General features: G+C 46.7%; 1 protein-coding gene across 7 annotated transcripts; it reads left to right on the plus strand.

The window, feature by feature from the left end:
- Nucleotides 1-119: 119 nt before the first annotated feature.
- Nucleotides 120-19,411, plus strand: RBM14 (RNA binding motif protein 14). Of its 7 annotated transcripts, none has more exons than XM_006131609.4 (4): nucleotides 120-1,577; nucleotides 13,047-14,652; nucleotides 15,755-15,958; nucleotides 16,307-19,411. In XM_006131609.4, the coding sequence occupies exons 1-4, from the start codon at nucleotides 1,232-1,234 to the stop codon at nucleotides 16,314-16,316; spliced, it is 2,166 nt and encodes a 721-aa protein (XP_006131671.2). In that variant the 5' UTR covers nucleotides 120-1,231; the 3' UTR covers nucleotides 16,317-19,411. The 7 variants fall into 7 exon arrangements, 6 of the variants coding, with proteins under 6 accessions (XP_006131671.2, XP_075795369.1, XP_075795370.1 ...); XM_075939254.1 differs by having other exon boundaries at nucleotides 15,755-15,900; XM_075939256.1 differs by lacking the exon at nucleotides 120-1,577 and adding an exon at nucleotides 1,584-1,964.
- Nucleotides 19,412-19,938: the final 527 nt, after the last annotated feature.

Here is a 19,938-nt window from a genome sequence, read left to right on the forward strand (position 1 = left end):
CTAAGTACTTGACAAAGGAGTTTAGTATCCTCTGCATTTTACATGAGGGAACTGAGGCAGGGGGGTGAAAGTGACTTGTCCAAAATCATCTAGCAGGCTAGTGCCAGAGGTGGGTTTAGAACCCCCATTTCCCAATCTAGTGCTCTTTCCATTAAGTCACATGAACAGATATAATATTGCCTATAAGGAGCTTTAGACACTGGAGTTAAGTATCTACAGGAAACCTACACAGGTTTCTTTGAGCTCAGCATCAAAATCTCTTGCTGTTCTTCTTGCCCCAGACTGTTTTGAGAAATTTGGCAGTAGCTAAGGCCTGCCTCTTCCTCACAAGTACTATTGATTACTTACAGAAGAGAAGGTGCTGAGCTGCTTATTATTTATGCCTAATGTTTCTAGAGGACTCCAGCCTGAACATAAGCAGCCAGAGAGGAAGACGGGTTAGGCAGAAGCCTGCTTTCCATTTATATTAACTGGGAAGCTGGGACCACTTCATTTTTCAGTGCATGGAATCTGCCCTGACACATTATTTTCCTACTTTCACCCTGCTGTCTTGGTGCTCGACTGTCCTTGTGGTGATGCCCACTCCACTGCCAGGCACCTACTTTACAAGATGCCCTAAACACACAGTTCTGTCTGCCTGGGATTCTGGGTGAGGGCACTCGGGGTGGGGGATGCGGGGGCAAGCCGACAAGCTGGTTCCCCTCCCAGACAAACACTACGAGGCGGGTACATGGTGTGGGCGGGGCCTTTCGTAGGGCCGTGGCTCCCGCGAACGCTGCACATGGCTGACGGGCGCACCATTTTGTTTACGCGGGAGTTAAAATGTAAGGTCGGGCTTAGCGCATGCGCCCGGATAGGCGTACGCGTCACACTTTACAGGCATGGGGACACTCTGGAAGGGAGCAAGCGCGAAAGGGCCGGTATTTTGTGGATTGTAATGGCTGCATAATGCTTATGGGCGATTGGGCCCGCAAGGGCGCAGGCGCGCCGACGTTGCTAGGAGACGACCAGAGGCGTGAACGAAAAGACAGGAGTGCGCAAGGACGTAGGCGTGGCAGTAACTGAGCGTCTCACTGCGCCGGCGCAGTTGTTCGTAGGTGGTGGCAGGCAGCGCACTGCGCAGGCGCGTTGACAATCGGGTGGTTCCTTCCTCCTTCCCGCTGAGCGTTCGGCGTTTCGGAGGTGCTGCCGCCATTTTGTCAGGCGTCCCGGTGCCCGCGCGGCCGCAGTCATGCGTCCTGGCGTGAAGCTGTTTGTGGGGAATGTGCCCGAGGAGGCCACGGCCGAGGAGCTGGGCGAGCTGTTCACGGGCGTGGCGGGCCCGGTGCTCGGCGTGGCTCTCATGAAGCAGTTCGCCTTCGTGCACCTGCGGGATGAAGCGGCCGCTGCCCGCGCCATCGCCCAGCTCAACGGGCACCAACTGCATGGCCGCCGCATCGTGGTGGAGCCGTCCCGCCCGCGGCCCACCAATACCTGCAAGATCTTCGTGGGGAACGTGTCGGCGGCCTGCACTAGCGGAGAGCTGCGGGCCCTCTTCCAGCAGTACGGGCCCGTGGTGGAGTGCGACGTGGTGAAAGGTACCGACCCCCGGGATCTCCACCACCCCCTACCCGGTACCGGCCCACGGTGGAGTGCGGCGTGGGGAAAGTACCGACCCCCGGGATCCCCACCACCTCCCTGCCCGGTACCGGCCCGCGGTGGAGTGCGGCGTGGGATCCCTCTTCCCCCAGCTCCCCAGTACCAGCCCGTGGTGGAGTACGATGTGTTGAAAGGCACTGACCCCCAACTCCCCTGGGACAGGGACTTCCCGCTCCTGATGGAGTGTAACGTGGTCACACGGACCGATTCCTAGGTTCCCCGCCCATGGTGAAGTACGACATGGTCAAAGGGGCCAACCCTCCCCCTGGACAGAGACCCCCTCCCACCTTTGGTACTGGCCTGTAGTGGAGTGCAACGTGGCAAAGGTACCGACCCCCTCCGTATCTTCCGTGGGGCTGGGACTTTTCACCCCCACTTACCAGCCAATGGTGGAGTGCAATGTGGTGAAAAGTACTGATCTCTGGGTGCTTTGATCTACACGTGGTACTGGCCTGTGGTAGAGTGTAACTTAGTCAAAGGTAGTGACCCCTCTGATTCTCCACCCAACGTGGTCAAAGTTATCAGCCTCTTGGGGATGAAAGATACCGACCTCCAGCTTTCACAACCACTTGGTACCAGCCTGGTAGCATGCAATGTGGTGAAAGGTACCCTTCTCTGGGTTCCCTCGCCTCCCCAATCTGTAGTACCAGCCTGTGGTGGAGTGCAACATGGTGAAAGGTACCAACCCCTCAAGTGATCTTTTTTTTCCCTTCACAGGCCCATGGTGGAGTGCCATGTGGTCACAGCATTATTCTCTGTACAGGCCTGAGATGGAGTATGATGTGGGCAGATGCCAACTCTCCCTTCCATGGGGCTGGAATCCCTTTCCAGGAATTCCTCCCCCAGTAGTATGGGCCCATGAGCTATGATAGTGTAATACAGTTGAAGATACTAATCCTCTCACTGGAGCAGCGCCCACACCCTAATACTCAGTCCAATATCTTCCTTTATCCTACCAATTCAAACTTGTGGTGGAATGCCACATGGTTAAAGATAATGACCACCTGATTTATAGGCAAACACCCTCTCCATCTTCCCAGCAGCATGGGCCTGTAGTGTAATGTCATGTAGTCCAAGATACCAAAATCCTCATGAGATGGAGACTCCATCATCAATCCAGCACTATGTATTTGATGAAATGAGATGTTACCATATTACCAATTTTTTCACACTTTTCTTGAGACCAGTACTACCACATCTCTTCCCTGCATTAGTGGGATGGAGAGCTATGGGGCCTCTTTAGCAAAGCAAGGCATCAGTAGAACATGTAATGTCAAAAGTAGCAGTCTTCCCATGGACCAGGTATTGCCATCATCTCTCTGCCCTGAACCAGTGGGAAGTGATAGAGATTTTTTTCAGGAACACGGGCTTGAAGTACAGTGTGAAAATGCTAAAAATATCAATCCTATCAGAAGGGGTCTCTGCCCCAAGCCCCTCATGGAGCAAATACCCCCAAAATTCCCTCTCCTTACTCCAGCAGGATGTTAATGGAGATTTTCTGGCAATATAAGGCCATAATGGAGCATGACCTAAAAGGTGCTGTTGCATCAATCCTCACTTCCTGGGGGCAGATACTCTCCATAACACCTCTCCCACATACCAGGGGAGAGATGAAGGGCCTGCTATAGTTACTGAGCACAATATCAGCAATGGTACTGACTGCTCTCAACTCCCCCTTTTAAGAGAGCATTTACTTTTGTCCACCAGCAGGTGGGTAGACAACCACTCTAAACTTTCCTGGGGCAGATACTGCCTTAATCCATGCTTTTCTGACACAGCAAGGGACTATTTGAGGCCTCTGCTAACAGTATGGATGCTTGGAAGAGTACACTGACAAAGGTACCCACGACCCATCCCACCTCACTTTGAGAGCATGCCCCCCTCCTTTCCAATTCAGCCCCTACACTTGCTGGAGTTGAGAGCTCTTCAGTTGGCACAGGCTTGTGATAAAGGTGCCAACAACTTCTAACACCCTTCCCCTGCATCCTTCAGGGTGACAGTTTGGTCTTTGCTGGTGTGTGAGGGTGTTCTTCCAAGGGGAGGAGAATGCAAAAATAGGTTGAGAGTAAAGTAACACAGTCTTCACCAAGCCTGGATGGGTTTATTTTTTTCACTGGGTATTTTCTGGTGACTAGTGGAATTCCCTTCCTTTTATATCAGTCTGACTGATATTTCCTCTGCTTTTGGGAACTGAACATTTTCAAATGAACATGAGTGGATGGGCAGGAGAAATTAATGGGGTATATTGGATAAGACAAATAGGCTGTGAGGATTTAGGTCAGAGGTCTAATAAAGCAGGAGAGATGGGTGTGAATAGTATTAACAATTATTGCTCTAGCTTCACTAGCATTTGGCAGACTTCATAAGAGTTTTAGTCAAACTGCTGATGAGTTCTATCTGAATGCGGCTAAAATTTATTGAACGATATATTAGAGATGTTAGTTGTGGACTATACAATAAGCATAAGCTTATCAGGTAGTTGAGTGGAGTATCAATTACTCATCTCCCCCACCCCCTGCATCTGTATGAGAGGCAGTGGGGTGGAGAAACTGGTGCTGGGGGGAGCCATCTTAAAAGCCAGTTCTCCCCAGCACTGTCTGTGTGGTGCTGTCTGCCTCCCTACCTCTGCCTCTCTCTCAGAGGAAGCTGGGAGGGAATAAGGGAGGCTGCTCAGACAGCAGCACCTGTCCGTGGGAGTCCTAGGGAGAGCTGGGCCCCTGCAGACAGGGGCCGTGGCTATCAAACAGCCCCTCTTCACAGCAGCCCAGGTTGGCCGAGGACAGGAGCTGCTCCGGCAGCAACCCCTATCCATGGCCAGGGCTGACCGCGACCAGGGGTTCTGTTCATGGTGGCCAGAGGCTTCTGCCGGAGCAGCTTCTGGTCACAGCCAGCTCTGGCTGCTATGAGCAGGGGCTGTTGGACTTGGTACGACCCAGGACCAAGCAGTCCTGGCTCTCAGTGGTCTGGGACACTGCACTTCTATATTTTGAATGTAGTAAGAGTCCAGTGGCTCTTACTACATTTGAAATGCAGAGCTGTAGTGCAGCCAGCTCCAGGAGCTACCCCTGCTGTGGCTCTGCAGAGCAGCCCTTATCGACTAACTGTGTCGTTGGTACAGATTTTGTTGATACACAATTAGCCAGATAACCGCAATTTAACATCCTTACAATATATCTGAAATTATTTGCTACTCCATTAGACCCAGTAATACAATTGCTACATAAAATGATTTTAAGTGCTAGAGCTAATAGTAACAGTTAATATTTCAAAATAAAGCAACAATGTGGTAGCACAGGTATTTCTCATTAGCTGATAGGCTTGGATCTAGGGTTAATACTTGTAGGTTATTTCTCTAAGCCTTAGATAATCAGTGTCCTCAGAAGTGGATATATCCTCAGAAGTGTATCCTGGACCATCAGGCAGTTCCTGAGCCTATTGTCAAATACATCATTCGAAGTTTACAACACCTTTCTATTTGTCCTGCAATACCAGGGATGTGGGACCATAATTAAGGCACTGTTGAAGCCAATCACCGTTCTTTGCCCCTGCATAAAAATTCCCTTTATAACCTGCGCCATTTTCTAATGTCCTGGACCCGTCGTCATGTATGACATTTATATGGGACCACTGAATGGACAAACCATCCCACCACCCTTTTCCCTTATGAAAGAGCTGTATATAGAGTGCCATGGTACTCCCATCAACTATGGCATCACATGGCCAGTAATCAATACTGAACTCTTTAGCTTTATGCCACCTTTTGAATGTCTCATCCTCTAACTACTTATAATATAATGAAAGGTAATTACTCTGCTCTTGGGACATAATCATGGGGTGGGGAGCGTACTACTTTCCCTGGGATCTGCAGAACTGTTTAAAGTAATATGGATCTGCCACCAGATGCAACATAGGTAACCATCTCTGCTTCACCAGTGTAACTACCTCTTTCCAGGCCCAGCCTCTGTGCCCATAAGCTATGATTCCATGAACCTGTTCTTTAAAACAATACCATAACAGTCAATCAACTAAATTTATTTTGGGGCCCATATACACCTGTATTATCCCAGCACTTCTAGGATAATGCACCTTTGAAGGTCTGGCCAGAGCCCATAATCCAGTGTAATGAAAGGTAGGGATGTGAACAGGTACTGTTTTACGCGATTAACTGAGCCCAGGTTCACTCAATACCCATCTACTTTCCCCCACACCCCTACCGTTGATACAGAGATGGGGGGGGGGGGAGGTGGAAGCCAGCTTTTAAGCCTGCACCTTGTGCATATCAGCTGCATCTGAGCACTCTCCCCCTCCTTGCTGCCTGATACAGAGGCAGCAGAGGGAGGGGACAGGTATGCCTAGGGAGCTGGCATGGAGCTGCCTCCCTCCCCCCTGCCTGCTGCCTCCCACAGAGGCAGCAGCGTGGTGGTGGTGGGGGGGTGCGCCAGGTCACGCATCTTCCCCTGCCCTGTGTAAATGTGTAACTGCTGTAAATTTCAGTGGTTACACATTTACAAAAATAAAATGCATTTTAACATTCCCAATGAAAGGTAACATACTTCCTTGCCTCATGATCTTGGGAGCAACTCCATCGCCAGAGCCTAGCAAGGGGTAACGAGCTTTCTGTGTCTGCTGTCTTTATCCTTTTTTTAACTTCCTTTTAACTATCCTTTTGGTGTTTTTCCTTTATCACTCTTGCTGCTTTTTTTGTTAAAGTCTATTTGCAAAGAGCTCCATACAGCCTCTTTTCCTCCAGATGTACACTCCATGGCAGAGTCAAATATCCCTTAAACTAAATAGACACTCTACTCTTTCTCAGAGGGGTTTAACTTCTCATTTCTAGGAATGTTAAATGTCAATCAGCTAATGGAGTAGTTGATGGAATTTCCATAAGCAGGAGTGGGGAGGGCACTCTGCTGTGTGTCTGCTTTTGAAATGTACAAGAGCTGCCGTGGTTCTTGGTACATATAAAGGGAGAGGCGCAGCAGCGGGGACCTTGCGCCAACAGGGACTGCTTTGGTCCCCGTTCCTTCAGGTTCCCAGCTGTGCCTCCTCTTTAAAATGTATGTGTCATGGGTGGCTCTTGTACATTTCAAAGGGAGAGGCACACCAGCAGGGACAGCTTTGGGCCTGGCTAGCATGGGTTCCCCATGCCTCTGTGTCTCCTCCACTCTTGCTGCCTCTCTTATAGAGGCAGCAGGGACGTGGGGGAAGCAACTAGTCGCTTACATCCCTATTCGTTTCCAACATGTCGTTGGAGAAAATCTCTATATATAACATCATTTGCGTCCTCATGCCGCCATCTGCCTCTGTCCTTAGCCGCTTGCTGTGGCCAGTCTTTGTGCCGTCCCCTCTGGGCATGGGCTGCTCCAGCTCCTGCTTCATGTCCTGGGGGGGCTGTGCCACCGAGGAGAAGCTGTAGGGGCTGTGTCCCCTCTGCCATCTGAGCCTGGGCCACACAGTGTCCCCTCTGTCATCCAAGTCCAACTCCCTGCAGCTCCTCATCCCTTCCACCGAGATCCTACACCCCCAGCCCGCACCTCCCTGGTCTACCTCCAGCCTGCTCCCTCTTCTGCACCTCTCCCTCCCCCTCTCCCCCGGGGCCAGACACCTATCCCTGCGGGGGGGGGGGGGGAGGTTGGTGAGCAGAGGGTGCAGCCCACTAGTTTTCATAATTAAAATTATTGTGACTCAAAAGGGCCCCCTCACGCAGAGCAGATATCCCTAGCTTCTCATCTACTCTATTCAAATGTTCCCTGGCAGACTCCCCAGCTTCCTGACTCAACCAGATGAGCCTAATGCAGAACTCGTGTGCTCATAGGGTTGTGTATTTCTTCTGGAAGTGATGAAAGGCAGCATCATTTCCTGGATCTAATATTAAATACAACATGCTCTCCCTTATTAAGTGCTGCCTGTTGCTGCAGTTGGGCTACGCTTCTCTCCCTGGGGCCCAGCTCAGCTTTGTAGTACCTGTGTGCCTGGGATTCATTTCAGAGAGTGGTGTTCTGGAACAACAGCAGCTCAAATTGCATGATTATTTTCCTCTTCTAAATGAGGTAAATAAGGCCTCTTCTTCCCAGAAAAGTGTCACCTCCTTGTATGGGGTAAATTTGAGTGATTTGGACTCGCCATTGATTATGATAAATTGCAACTGACAGAATTTGTGTGCTAGCTGCCACTGGAGGCATGGCCTGTTAGGTAACTTTCTTCACTGTAAATAACAATCCCTTGCCCTGTACCATTTCTTGCACTGCCTTTGTTGATTTGAGGAAGGAGCGGGATCTTAATTTTGGTGTTGCTAGCTGTGATTTTACCCTTCAGTGGATCTTGCCAGTCCTTCTGCTCAAAGTTTGGGCGTGGGGTTTGAGATGTTTTGGGCTCAAGTCTGAGCCCAAGTCCCCCATTTAGCATGATAATTCTTCACTGTGGCTCTCTGCATTTTCATACTTGTCTACTAATACTATTGCTGAGTGTCTTACCCTCAAATGTTGCATAGAAATTTCACTTTTTTCCTCTACTAATCATTACTTGCCACTTCAAGAGTATTCAGCTCACCTTCTGGCATGCAGTCTAGGTCATTTATGCCACATACCAAATGTTCACTATATAGGAACTGACCAGCACAGAGGTGTCCATATGCTTTGTTCATGGGGCAATAGGGAGCCCTTTTGCCAAGGTTCTAAAGTGCTGAGCTTTGGTTTCTCTTAATTCAGGAAGAGAATTCAAGAACCAAACCATAAATAGTGGTGATGACTCTTCTGTAATTACTTGAGTCCTGAGTGTTTCACCTCACATCCTTTAATGCCCTTATCTTCACTTGCAGGTGGTTAACAGACCACTATTATATAATCTGCACTGCTAATTCAAGTATGTTGAGATGCTTGCTGAGTCCTTGAGAGACTTTGAGAGAGTTTTCAATTTTTTTTAGCTGCCTACATCTGAGCAAGTCATGGTGATGCTTATAGCACTGCTCTATTTGGACTAATTACCAAGGGATGTGGGAAATTCTCCATTAGTTGCAATCTCTATTGAAATTGTGTGTGCCACCTTTCAGATATGTTCTAGTTCTACCTAAAACAGGTTGAATGCAGCAATCACTGGTTAGGATTATCTTGCTCATGTTATGTAGGAGGTCAGAGTAAATGATTGTAATGGTCCTTTCTGGCCTTAAAATTTACAAGTTTAATCTATTCTATTTTCATAGACCTGACCATCACACACGAACAACAGATTGCCATGCCCACTTACTGAAAGTGATTGAACCATAATATTATTGCTGAAAACTATTCCTTGCTTCTCTAGGCTGAAATCAGCTGCTACCATCATTACTTGTGTCAAAAAAATACCACTCTTCTTTTGACCCTGCTGGAAATAGTAGAAGGATGGTTGGAGGCACTTTGAGAGAGTCTGTGAGGCATTGGTGCATCTGATGTTTGTAACATGGGCACACCGTGTTTGTACGGTTGGATGTTTTTGTAGCACGACTACTGGAATCCGGCATTATTGGTATGGCCCTATCGGGCCAAATGAGCCCTTGGGAAGATGTATGGGGTTGTGAGTACAGCCTGGCTCCAGCTCCTTCATTTCCAGATTAAATTCAGTATGTTTGCGTTCTGGTTTGTTGGTTGAAAAAGATGGCTTACTTGTGAAGCAGGCCAGTAGAAGCCATGTTTGAACACCATGGCACTTTAGAATTCCTAAGCCTACATAAACCCTTGGGAAGGTACCCTGCAGGGACAGTACAGCTTCCCATGTTGCCAGTCCCAACTCAGCTGAGCATTCTCAGCTGTAGTACACTGGAAAGGGCTCATGTTGCTTCAGGGACCCAGAAAAATGTGTTGTATAAGGAGTGTCGGGAACAATGACCTTGTTAGCTGTGTTAGTATCCAGTCCATGAATAGCCAATTCCTTTCTTCTTCTTGTTCATTATAAAAGAGCTGGATTATCTCCAGAAGCAAATAAATTGAAATGACTTGCCAGGGTCCTCAGTATAGAAGTAAAGAAATACCAGGGCCTGGATTCTGCTTTTGTAACAGGGAGGTTGAGTAATTGGTTTTATGCGGGCCGTTTTTTGTCCCTTGAGCCATTAGTTTCCATCATGTCCTGTGTGTGTAGGGGTTGTCCTGTGTGTGTAGGGTCTCTGCCACCCAGAGTATGGGGATCTACATTATGCAGTGTTGGGTTAGGCACGAGCTTTGTGTTCAGTAAAATTATAGTTTCTCGTGTCTTTTCTAAATTGCTATAGAATTACTGCTGAATATCTCTTAGCTCCTGTTTTAAATGTAGTAGTTACTTCAAGTTTTTGTTGGTATACACTGGTATTATACCTATAAGAAAATTACACACACACACACCTCTAGAATGATACCTGGGCTGCTGTAGCTTTGAATTTGCTGTAATTATTAGGGATGTAAAAAGGTAACTGTGTAACTGCTAAATATCCTAGTGGTTATACATGCTGCGGGCTCTGCCATAAAAAGCTTTATACAGGCAGTCCCCGGGTTACGTACAAGATAGGGACTGTAGGTTTGTTCTTAAGTTGAATTTGTATGTAAGTCGGAACTGGTACATATTGTAGGGGAAACTCTAGCCAAACATTTCTCCAGAGCTCAGTTTTATTCTCCCACACCTCACTTCCCTCAGTCCTTTATTCTCAAGCTGAGGTGTCTGCTGAGAAAAGCCGCTCTGCGTCTCGCTGGTCTGCTGGGGGGAAGCAGCTAGTGCGGGGTTGCCTCACCCCGTTTGTAAGTAAGGAACCGATGTAAGTCGGATCCATGTAACCCGGGGACTGCCTGTATGTTAAAATTCATTTTTTTGTGTGTAAACATGTAAGCACTAAAAAAAATGCAGTGATTACACATTTACACATGGGGGGGAAGCTGGCTCCCCATGATAGAGGCAGCAGCACAGGGGAGGAGGACAGCTGGCTCGGTGGGAGTTGGCTTGGAAGCCAGTTTCTGCCTGCCTGCCTCCCTCCCTCCCTTCCCTCTTTGCTGCTGCCACTGTGGGAGGCAGTGGGGAGGGGACAGACAGCTCCCGCCTCCCCTCCCCTCCCCCCCTTCCCCACACATGGCAGTGTGGTGGGGAGGTGCGCGTGTAACCATGTACTTAGATACACATTCACATCCATACTTTATACCAGTGGTCTCCAAACTTTTTAAGCATGAGATCACTTTTTGAAATTAAATGCTGTCCACCATCTACCTCAAACCCAAACACCTTTGCACCGCCTCCTTTCCACCCCTTCGCCGAGGTTCTGCCCCTGCTCACTCCATCCTCCCTCCCCATCCTCACTCACTTTAATCAGGCTGGGAGCAGGGGTTTGGGGTTCAGGACTGGGGCCGGGGTTTGGAGTGCAGGCTCCAGTTGGGCACGACTTACCACAGGTGACTTGCATGGTGGTGCAGTGGGGCTAAGGCAGGCTCACTCCTACCCTGTCCCTGCACCACTCCCAAAAGCAGCCAGCCAGTGATGGAGAGTAGCAAGGGCTACTAGCCCCGCTCCCCAGGAAGGCTTTGCTGCAGGCTCTGTAGGTAGCTCCCCAGGAGTGGGGCCAGCCAGGGAGCCAGTGTGTAATTGACTGGGGCCAGGCACACTAAGGACAGGGGCTGCTCTGGCTAGGTGGCCAGAGTAGCCCCTGCCTGTAGTTGGCCCTAGGGGCTAGGGATGTTAAGTAGTGTGTAATTAGGTAATGATTAATCAATAAGGTGGGATGTTTGCTACCCCCACTGCAGCTCTGCAGTTTAAATGTAGTAGGAGCTGGGTGTGTAGGCAGCCCGGTTCCTACTCCATTTAAACTGCAGAGTCACAGAGGGTTTAGCTCTCTTGGCAGTGCAAGCCAGGACTGAGCTGTCCTGGCTTGCGCCTGGTCCTCAACCACTGCACCTCTTCCTTTTAAATGTAGTAAGAGCCACCTGACAGTCCTTGAAGTGGATTTGGCTCATGCCAGGTCACCTGCTGTGCCTCTGTCTCCCCTGTGCCACCTGCCACCCTGTGGAGATGGTGCTGGGGGAACTAAAGCTGGCTCCCCCCAGCATTGGCTCCTGTTCCTCCCCCCCCCTCCCTTGCTGCCTCTGATACAGAGGCAGCATGGAGGGGAGAGAGGAGAAGCGAGTAGTCAAGTAGTGACTCAACTACCCGATAAGCCTGGGCTTATCATGTAGTCGACTACTCAACTAATCACTTACAGCCCTACTGGGGTGAGTAGAAAAATGTGCCAGCTCCTACCAGGTAACTGGAACCAGTAAGCCTCACCTATTAAGGGTGAGGCTAACCGGTTAACTATTTACATCCTTAGTAGCTATTATGTTCATCCTGGCGTCCTGTCACAAGCACACACTTGATTTTTTTTTTTAAATAGGGGAACTGTACAGTTTCTGTAAAGGAGAGGTGAATATACCAAATTATTAATATATGTAGACTTTCAAATAAATACACTTTCAGTGCAGGAAGGAAATGGCAGTGGATTTGGTTGTCTAGTATGATACATCACAGAAAATGTGCCTTTTTGAATTAAAAATTTTAAGTTCAGAAACTAAAGAATAAATCCTTCTGAAATACTGACTTTTTCAATGTAACTGTAAAACTTGCACACTATAGCTAGAATTTCCAGAGGCTACTATGGAGATTAAAATGCTCATCCCCCACTGAATTTCAGGAGTATTAAAGTCAGAATAATCAAAGTACTGCTATTTTTCCTAATTATTTGGCTTTTTAACATCTAAAAGGCACAGAGTCTCCATTCTAGCTGATCAGATATATTTGATTTTCATAAATATTTAAACTGATTGCTCACTCCACTGACTAAATGTACTTTAATAAAGTATGCACCTTTTTGTAATATCTTTGACAAATTAGATGGTTCCAAAAGCAAATTAGTTTGGATGTTTTTGCAAGATTAGCATGACCTGCTGGGAGAAATGCTATATGGCTAGTAGTAGTTTCCTGAAATTTCAATAAAATTGTGTTGGTTACACACTTTTTAATGTCACAGAATGGACCAAATTCAACTCTGGTGTGACTCCATGAACTTCAGTTTGGCTCAGTATGTTCAGGACTGTGAATGAGACAGTATTGCACAACTTAAAATTTTTTTGAGGGACTTGTTTGAGGATTTAATATTTGTAGGCAAACCTACTGAGCCTATGGATTTCTTTCTGTGCCGTGTTTAGATACAAACGGGTTTTCTCGTCACATCTTTGTTAGAATAGCTATCAGTTTTCATAATGTGGCAGCTATGGTAAATTGAGATAACTTAGTTGCAAGCCTGCTGTGTATTAGGAATGCTACAATACAGACAATGTTTATAACCAAACTGCTTTTAAATAATAGCAGAGAGATGCGTGCATCTGTTAAGTGTTCGATCCTGTAATAAAATGTCTTCTTCACTGATAACCCTCTGTCTGCTTTATCAGACTATGCATTTGTTCACATGGAGAAAGAAGCAGATGCAAAAGTTGCCATCGAAAATCTTAACGGAAAGGAAGTGAAAGGAAGAAGAGTCAATGTGGAACTCTCTACTAATGTTCAGAAAAAGGGAGCAGGACAAAATGCCCAGGCAGGCACCAATGCTGACAAGAGCAAGAGAGCAAGTGTGGACTATAGAGAGAGAAATCAACCCAAGATAGATGGTTATGAGCAGTTTAGGCCTACAGACTCTACTTACCAGTCAGTCTCTGCAGGATACACTGCATCCTCAGTCTACGAGTACCAGCAGCGTTTCGGTGGCGCCAACACTTCAAGCAAATACAACTCCTTTGATACTCAGATAAGGCAAGCATCTCCCTCATATTTTGGAAGGGACAGAAGCCCAATTCGACGATCACCATCAAGAACCAGCTTTGTCACTGTGTCGCTACCCATGACAGCACAGCCAGCATCCTACAGAGCTCAGCCATCAACCTCACTGGGTGCAGCCTACAGAGCCCAGCCCTCTGTATCACTCGGAATGTCTTACAGACCCCAGCCAACAACAGGACAGGCAGCCTCTTACAGAGCCCAGCCCTCCGCCTCACTTGGAAATACTTACAGAACCCAGTCCTCTGTCTCACTAGGAGCTTCTAATTCCCAGCCTGCAGCCTCATCACTAAATTCCTACAGTGCTCAGGCTGCTGCTTCTTACAACACCCAGGCTGTAGCTTCTCAGTTAGCCTCTTATGGGGTTCAGTCCACAGCAACACTAGCATCATCCTATGGAGCTCAATCTTCAGCCACGCATGCAGCTTCTTATGGTACTCAGCCTATGGCCGGTTACTCATCCTATGGAGCTCAGCCGACAGCCACGCATGCAGCTGCTGCCTATGCAGCTCAGCCTGCAGCTGGGCATACAAACACCTATGGAGCCCAGCCTGTGGCCACACATGCAGCTGCTTATGGAGCCCAGCCTGCAGCAGGTCACTTGGCTTCTTATGGAGCCCAGCCTGTGGACAGCCACTCAGCCTCTTATGGAACCCAGCCTGCAGCTAACCTCTCAGCCTCATATGGTGCTCAGCCTGTGGCCAGCCATTCAGCCTTGTATGGCACTCAGCCTGCAGCTGCTCTCTCAGCTTCATATGGTGCTCAGCCTGTTGCCGGTCATTCAGCTTCATATGGCACCCAACCTATGGCCAGTCATTCAGCCTCGTATGGTGCCCAGCCTGCAGCTATGCTTTCAGCAACCTATGGCACCCAGCCTGCATCCACTCTGGCTGCATCTTACAGCAATCAGTCTGCAGCAGCTTCCTACAAATCACAGGTTTCTGCTCCACTGACGACACCCTATAGAACACAGTCTTCAAACTCAATGTCAGCTTCATATACAGCACAGCAACCCTCTTCTGTTCCCTTGGCAGCCGCTTACAGAGCTCAGCCTGTGACTGCATATGATGGGCCAACCCAGCTTGGACAACAAGCAAACCCGTATTTGGGACTGTCTCAGTCTTCTGCTGCCATCGCACCACCATACGAACGCACCCGCCTCTCTCCTCCACGGAGTGCTGGGTATGATGATCCTTTCAAAAAATCATCTGCTTTGGCTAAAAGGTATGCGGCTAAGCCAGTGATAATACTTTGCACATAAATAGCGCCTCTCATTCAAGGATCTCGATGTGCTGTCCAAGGGACTAGAGGCAGTCAGACTCAATACAAGTCTATTGGTCTTCGCCTTTATAAACTTGGTTCTGCTTCAGCAAAAGGTGGAAATTCCCCTGCTAATACATTAAACTTACTTACAGTTCTGGAAGCATTGACAGGGTGGGAGGTGTTACTCGCTGCATTATTAAAATGACAAAATGGCTTCCCACTGCCGCAGTAATACAGGTCCTTATGTAGTCTCCCCCTCATTCCCATTTCTTTGCTTCTGGTGCGTCTAGGGTGAAGGGTGGGATAATAGGCTGGTGCACCCCTCTTTCTGGACTGCAGATTCTACTGGATATTTATTTACAGTGTTTTCTTATAGTTTTGTGTGAAAACTGCAAGATTGGCAGCCCTGGGGCCTGGAAACTTTTTCTATTTAGGGCGTGTATACCCCAGACAATGGGATTGCAGATTTCTTGCACTCTACCCAGTGTGCCTTATTTTTCACTTGGAACTACAACCCTTAGGGCTAAGTTGGGGAGTTTCTCTCACAGGTTGGCACCTCTGCTTAGACTGCGAACGACTCAACTACCGCCAGTTATGGCGCGCAGTATTGTAGGGGCCTGCTCTCTAGGAACTGGACTGAGAACTGACCTGGATTGGATTTTAACCAGTGTCCTGAACTCCATAAGTCATCAGACCAGTCCTCCCTATTTTCAGTATTTGATAAGGGGCATTGCTTAAGAGAAATGGCAAGTGCATCCAGCTCTTGTTTTCCCAAGTGCTATTTACTTGGCGAAGAGTTGGGGGAAATGTAATGTGTCTTCTTGAGTTATACATGAAGGAGGTAAAAGATAGCTAAGGAACTGTTCTGAAAAGAACTAATTAACCCACAAGTTCCTCTAGTGTGCTTTAGGGAGACGTGTTGCTCTGCAGGTATTGTCTTTACTGTGGAGATTCTGATCTATCATGAGGGTCTCGCCAATATACATTGCTTAACCAGGGCACAGTTAGGGCATTATTATAGAACCTTTTGTTTTATTCATTAAATGTCTCTTTTTTCGACCAGGTACAGTTCCGACCGCCGTTTATCTGACCTCTCAGATTACCGTCGTTTAGCAGACTCACCACTTGTGTTCCGTCATTCGCCGACAAAGTCCCCGCTGGATTATCGCCGTCTTCCAGAAGTGCATTCCGATTATGCCCGCTATTCGGGTGCCTATGGCGATTATATGCATACTGCTCGACTACATTCAAATTTTCAGCGCCGCCTGTAGGTGGGGGTGGGGTCCCTGTGCCAGATGGGGGCTGTGTCATTGCTTACATGTTCCCCATTGGGACGTGTTCTTAGCATAAAGCCAATCTGCGTCTTTACTAGGCTGGCTTCCTCATTCAGTTCTTTGCAGATTCTGAGTTACTAAATTTCCTTCCCTTCCATGCTCGCAGGCGTCGTCATAGCCGCCTGTTTTGGTTCTGTACTTTTACGTCACTTGATTAAAGAATGGTGGTGATAGTATGAGGCGTCTCTGAGACATGCTACTACATCCAACACAAATAGCATTCTCCTGGTCTTTACTTTTGAGGATTTTATTTTCAGCTGCCTTTTTTGTTGCATTTTTAGAATGATCTGAATTTATGATCTCAAGAAGAACCCGTGTTGCGATCCCAGGAACGATGTAGATGGCTGCTGCACATTGTCTTTGAAAGTTGAAGACTCGAGTTCCTTCGTGCTCCAGTAGGGCTAAGAATGCCATAGCATACCTGGAATCGTTTTTTGCTTGCGACTTCTGATGCTTCATGTCTCCATTAGTAAGACATAAGTTGCAGATGCAGGATTTCTAATAAATGCAATTTACAATGACTGTTGCTCAGTATTGTTTTTATAACCCGAGCAATTGCTGTGTCTGAACGGAAGAGCAAATGCTGTTTTATGTAACATGAAATTTTTTTTCCATTTACACCCGTGTTAAGTTTGCAGTAGATGTGATGTTTGAATCTATACATTTGAAATGAGTTAGTTTTTGTATTCACTGTAAATAAAATGCGGGGCTATTTACAGTTTAGAAAGTTGTTTGGTGTATTTTTTCCCCCAGTTTATTTTGTTTCAGCAGTCATGTCCCATGTTTTTTACTCTTGTTTTCATCCTAAAAGTAAATCAGATTACTGCAAGGCAGCCAGCTCTAGGGAAGAAATGTGGTAGTTAGCTGCTGAACAACAGTAAAGAAAGTTGGAGGTTAGGTTAAGAGCAGGCCAGATGTCAGCTGTTAAGATGTGCTGTGAGATTTGTTGTTGCATTGTAGTTGTGCCCTGCTCCCCCTTAACAGGCATGTCAGAGGTCCTTGAGAACTTAAAACAGAAAATATGCATGGGGGGAGAGCAGTGGGTGACTTATTTCCTAAAGTGGGTTAACACCTCTTAAGTCCTATTACAAAGTACCTCTTCACACAACACTGCCTGGTAGTGGATTCATTTACAGCACAGATCGCTCCCATCAACTCTTCCAGCATTTAAGCCTGGGGTTTGAAGGTGTTAAAGATTCGCCATCTACATGATGCAAGAACTGAGCTTCCAGTCCCTGTCCTGAATTTGTTACAGCATATATTAGATTAACGTGGAGCCTGAAACTGCTAAAGGACAGGTGTAGGGAAGGGAAGGACAAGGGCTATGGAAATAACTTGCCTTGAGAGAATGTTCTGAATTTTCAAAGTAGAGCAGAGTAGCTAGGAAGAAGCAAGTGGCCTAGGTGTATAAGGGCAAATTAAGGAATGATATCTGAGGGACTGAAAGCAGCGGGGATAGGGAAAGGATGTGTGTCTGCCTGAAGACACTGATAAAGAGGCAGTAACACAGAAGGTTGAGAGGGGCAGGCAAGCAATCTTCTCATGAATACCAGCTCCACGGGCCATGGCCCCCCCCCCCCACTGCCTCCTATAGAGGAGGAGAAGAGAAGGTACTTCAAAGTGGCAGCGCTGCTTGAAGCCTGGGCCCAGACACCAGCTAGGGTGTGCCCAGGCTGCATGTAGCGTTTCAAAGTGGCAGCACCACGTGGAGCCTTGGATCAGCTGGGGACTGACCCTGGGCTCAGTGCGGCGCTGCCACTCTGAAACACCACCACAGTGTTTCAAAGCGGCAGCCCTGCACCTCGGGCTCCACACGGTGCTTAGGGCTGTTGCGGCACTTCAAAGGCAGAGGCACCTTATCAACTACTCAAATAGTCGATGCAAACTGTATTGATTATTTGATTATTCAGTTACCCGGATACTTGACATCCTTAGAGTGCACTGGCTGCTGGCCCTGCTGCCGGGGACTGTAGAATAATCGTGTAACCACTAAGATTTCATGCGGTTACACATCTTTAATTACAAGATATTTAGCATCCCTAGTGCAAGGATCAAAGAGATCCACTGTGGAGTCTGATGCTTGAACAGACGATGTTGAGAATGGTTGTGGATTGCTGGATAAAAGGGGATGTTACAGCTGCAAGGATTAAAATCCCAATTTGCTTTTTCCTCTGGCTGTTAGAATGTACTTGCTTCCTGTTGATGCCAAAAGCAGTTGGCTTTTTTTATTGCTAGTAATAATTTTGCTGCTCTTTCTAAAATCTCTTTGAGGCGGTGTGATTTCATCATAGGCCAGCCAAAAATGACAACTCATCAATTTCCTTTTTTTGTGTGTTCTAGTGATGAGGGCTTCTTTCCCCACTGTAGGTCTCCTAGGTGGTAGTGGATGCTTTACCTTAGTATTTACCTCAGTCCCCAACCCTAAACCAAGAGGACTGATAATGACTCATCAAACTTCCTTTGTATAATCCATGACCTGTAACGACCGCATCAGAATATTCTCTTTCCAAATTGATAAATGCAGGAGCTACCTCAACTTTTTTTCCCAGAAGATATCTATTTTTGTATGTTTCAGTCACTTATACGTGACTTTGATTTGATGTGGTATGCAGTTGCCTTGTCTATAGGGTTGTTCAAATTTTGCTTTACTAACTATCCACATAAATCTTACCCTTCCAGTATGTTGAGTGTAAATGTTTATTAGATTTGCCACTGAACCTGTTTAACTTCTTAAAATGCTCTTAAAAATTAAATGCAGACATGTAAATAATTAAACTTGAGTAGGAAAACAGTTTCAGTTGGAAAACTTATATTATGGTTAAATGATTTGTATCCAGAAAATTTTGTGAAATTCTGTAGCTATTGGAATTGGTGACAAAATAACTGTGGGGTATGAACTTTTTGCAATTTTTACTTCAAAAGTTACTTTAAACATTCTCTGCTAAATGTTCCATGTCAAATATCTATCTGGTCCCTAGTACACTTGCTGTCCTGTAGGTGTTGTTGAAAATCTGGGCTGGATATGGAAATTTAAATACGTTATAGATTAGAAATATTTTTTTAACTTCAGATGATTTAACTTTGTCATTCATGCATGTAGAAAATGGTATCTGTCCTTTGGGCAGAATTTATAATTAGTTTATACCTGTGTTCTGAATCCTGTAGAATTTAGCTCAACTTATGTTTAAATGCTTTTTTATAATCAAGCCAAAAATCTTTATCTCAACAGTTTAAAAACATTTACTACATGACAGTAGTTTTGTACTGATTGTAACTGATTTTGTATGTTTTTATGTAAGTAGTAACATGGTTGACTTTTGATTTTCTTATATCAATGTGAGGTTTTTTCATTGCTGGTATGTTTTTATTAAAATATCTAGAATATTTTCTTTGAATTGTGAAATTCAGTGGAAGCTCACTTATTAAAGAATTAGCCTGTTCTAATCCTATTTGGGAAACTGGGGGAGGATTTAAAAGTTTTGATTCTGTTAAATGTTGTTTGAAGGGAAAAATCTGGAAAGAGGCTGGATGTGTAAATAAGGGGACACATTCAAAACTACAGTATGTGGAAGAAATATTGTCTTACTAGTTTGTGGAACTCAGGCTATGTCTACTCTTACAGTGGCAAGACTGTAGCATCATTTTATCACCCCACTTAGAACAGCCAGAGGTATTCTCCTAGTAGAGATGTAAAATCCTGTTTAACTTGTTAAACATTAAGTTTAATTGGTTAACTCATTAAATGGGGTTGGGCTGGAATGGGCCACATGCCATGGGCAGAAGCTGCTCCAGCCTGTGTGCTTTCAATCCTGTGCTGGGATTCCGGCTCTCATTTGCTGGGAGTGAACAGTCTTGCAAGGGGCTGGATGTGGCAGCCTCCCTCTGCCACCTCTGACCCTGTTTGAGGCTGAGG

The sequence above is a fragment of the Pelodiscus sinensis genome, chromosome 11 (assembly GCF_049634645.1).
Source record: "Pelodiscus sinensis isolate JC-2024 chromosome 11, ASM4963464v1, whole genome shotgun sequence".
NCBI lineage: Eukaryota > Metazoa > Chordata > Testudines > Trionychidae > Pelodiscus > Pelodiscus sinensis.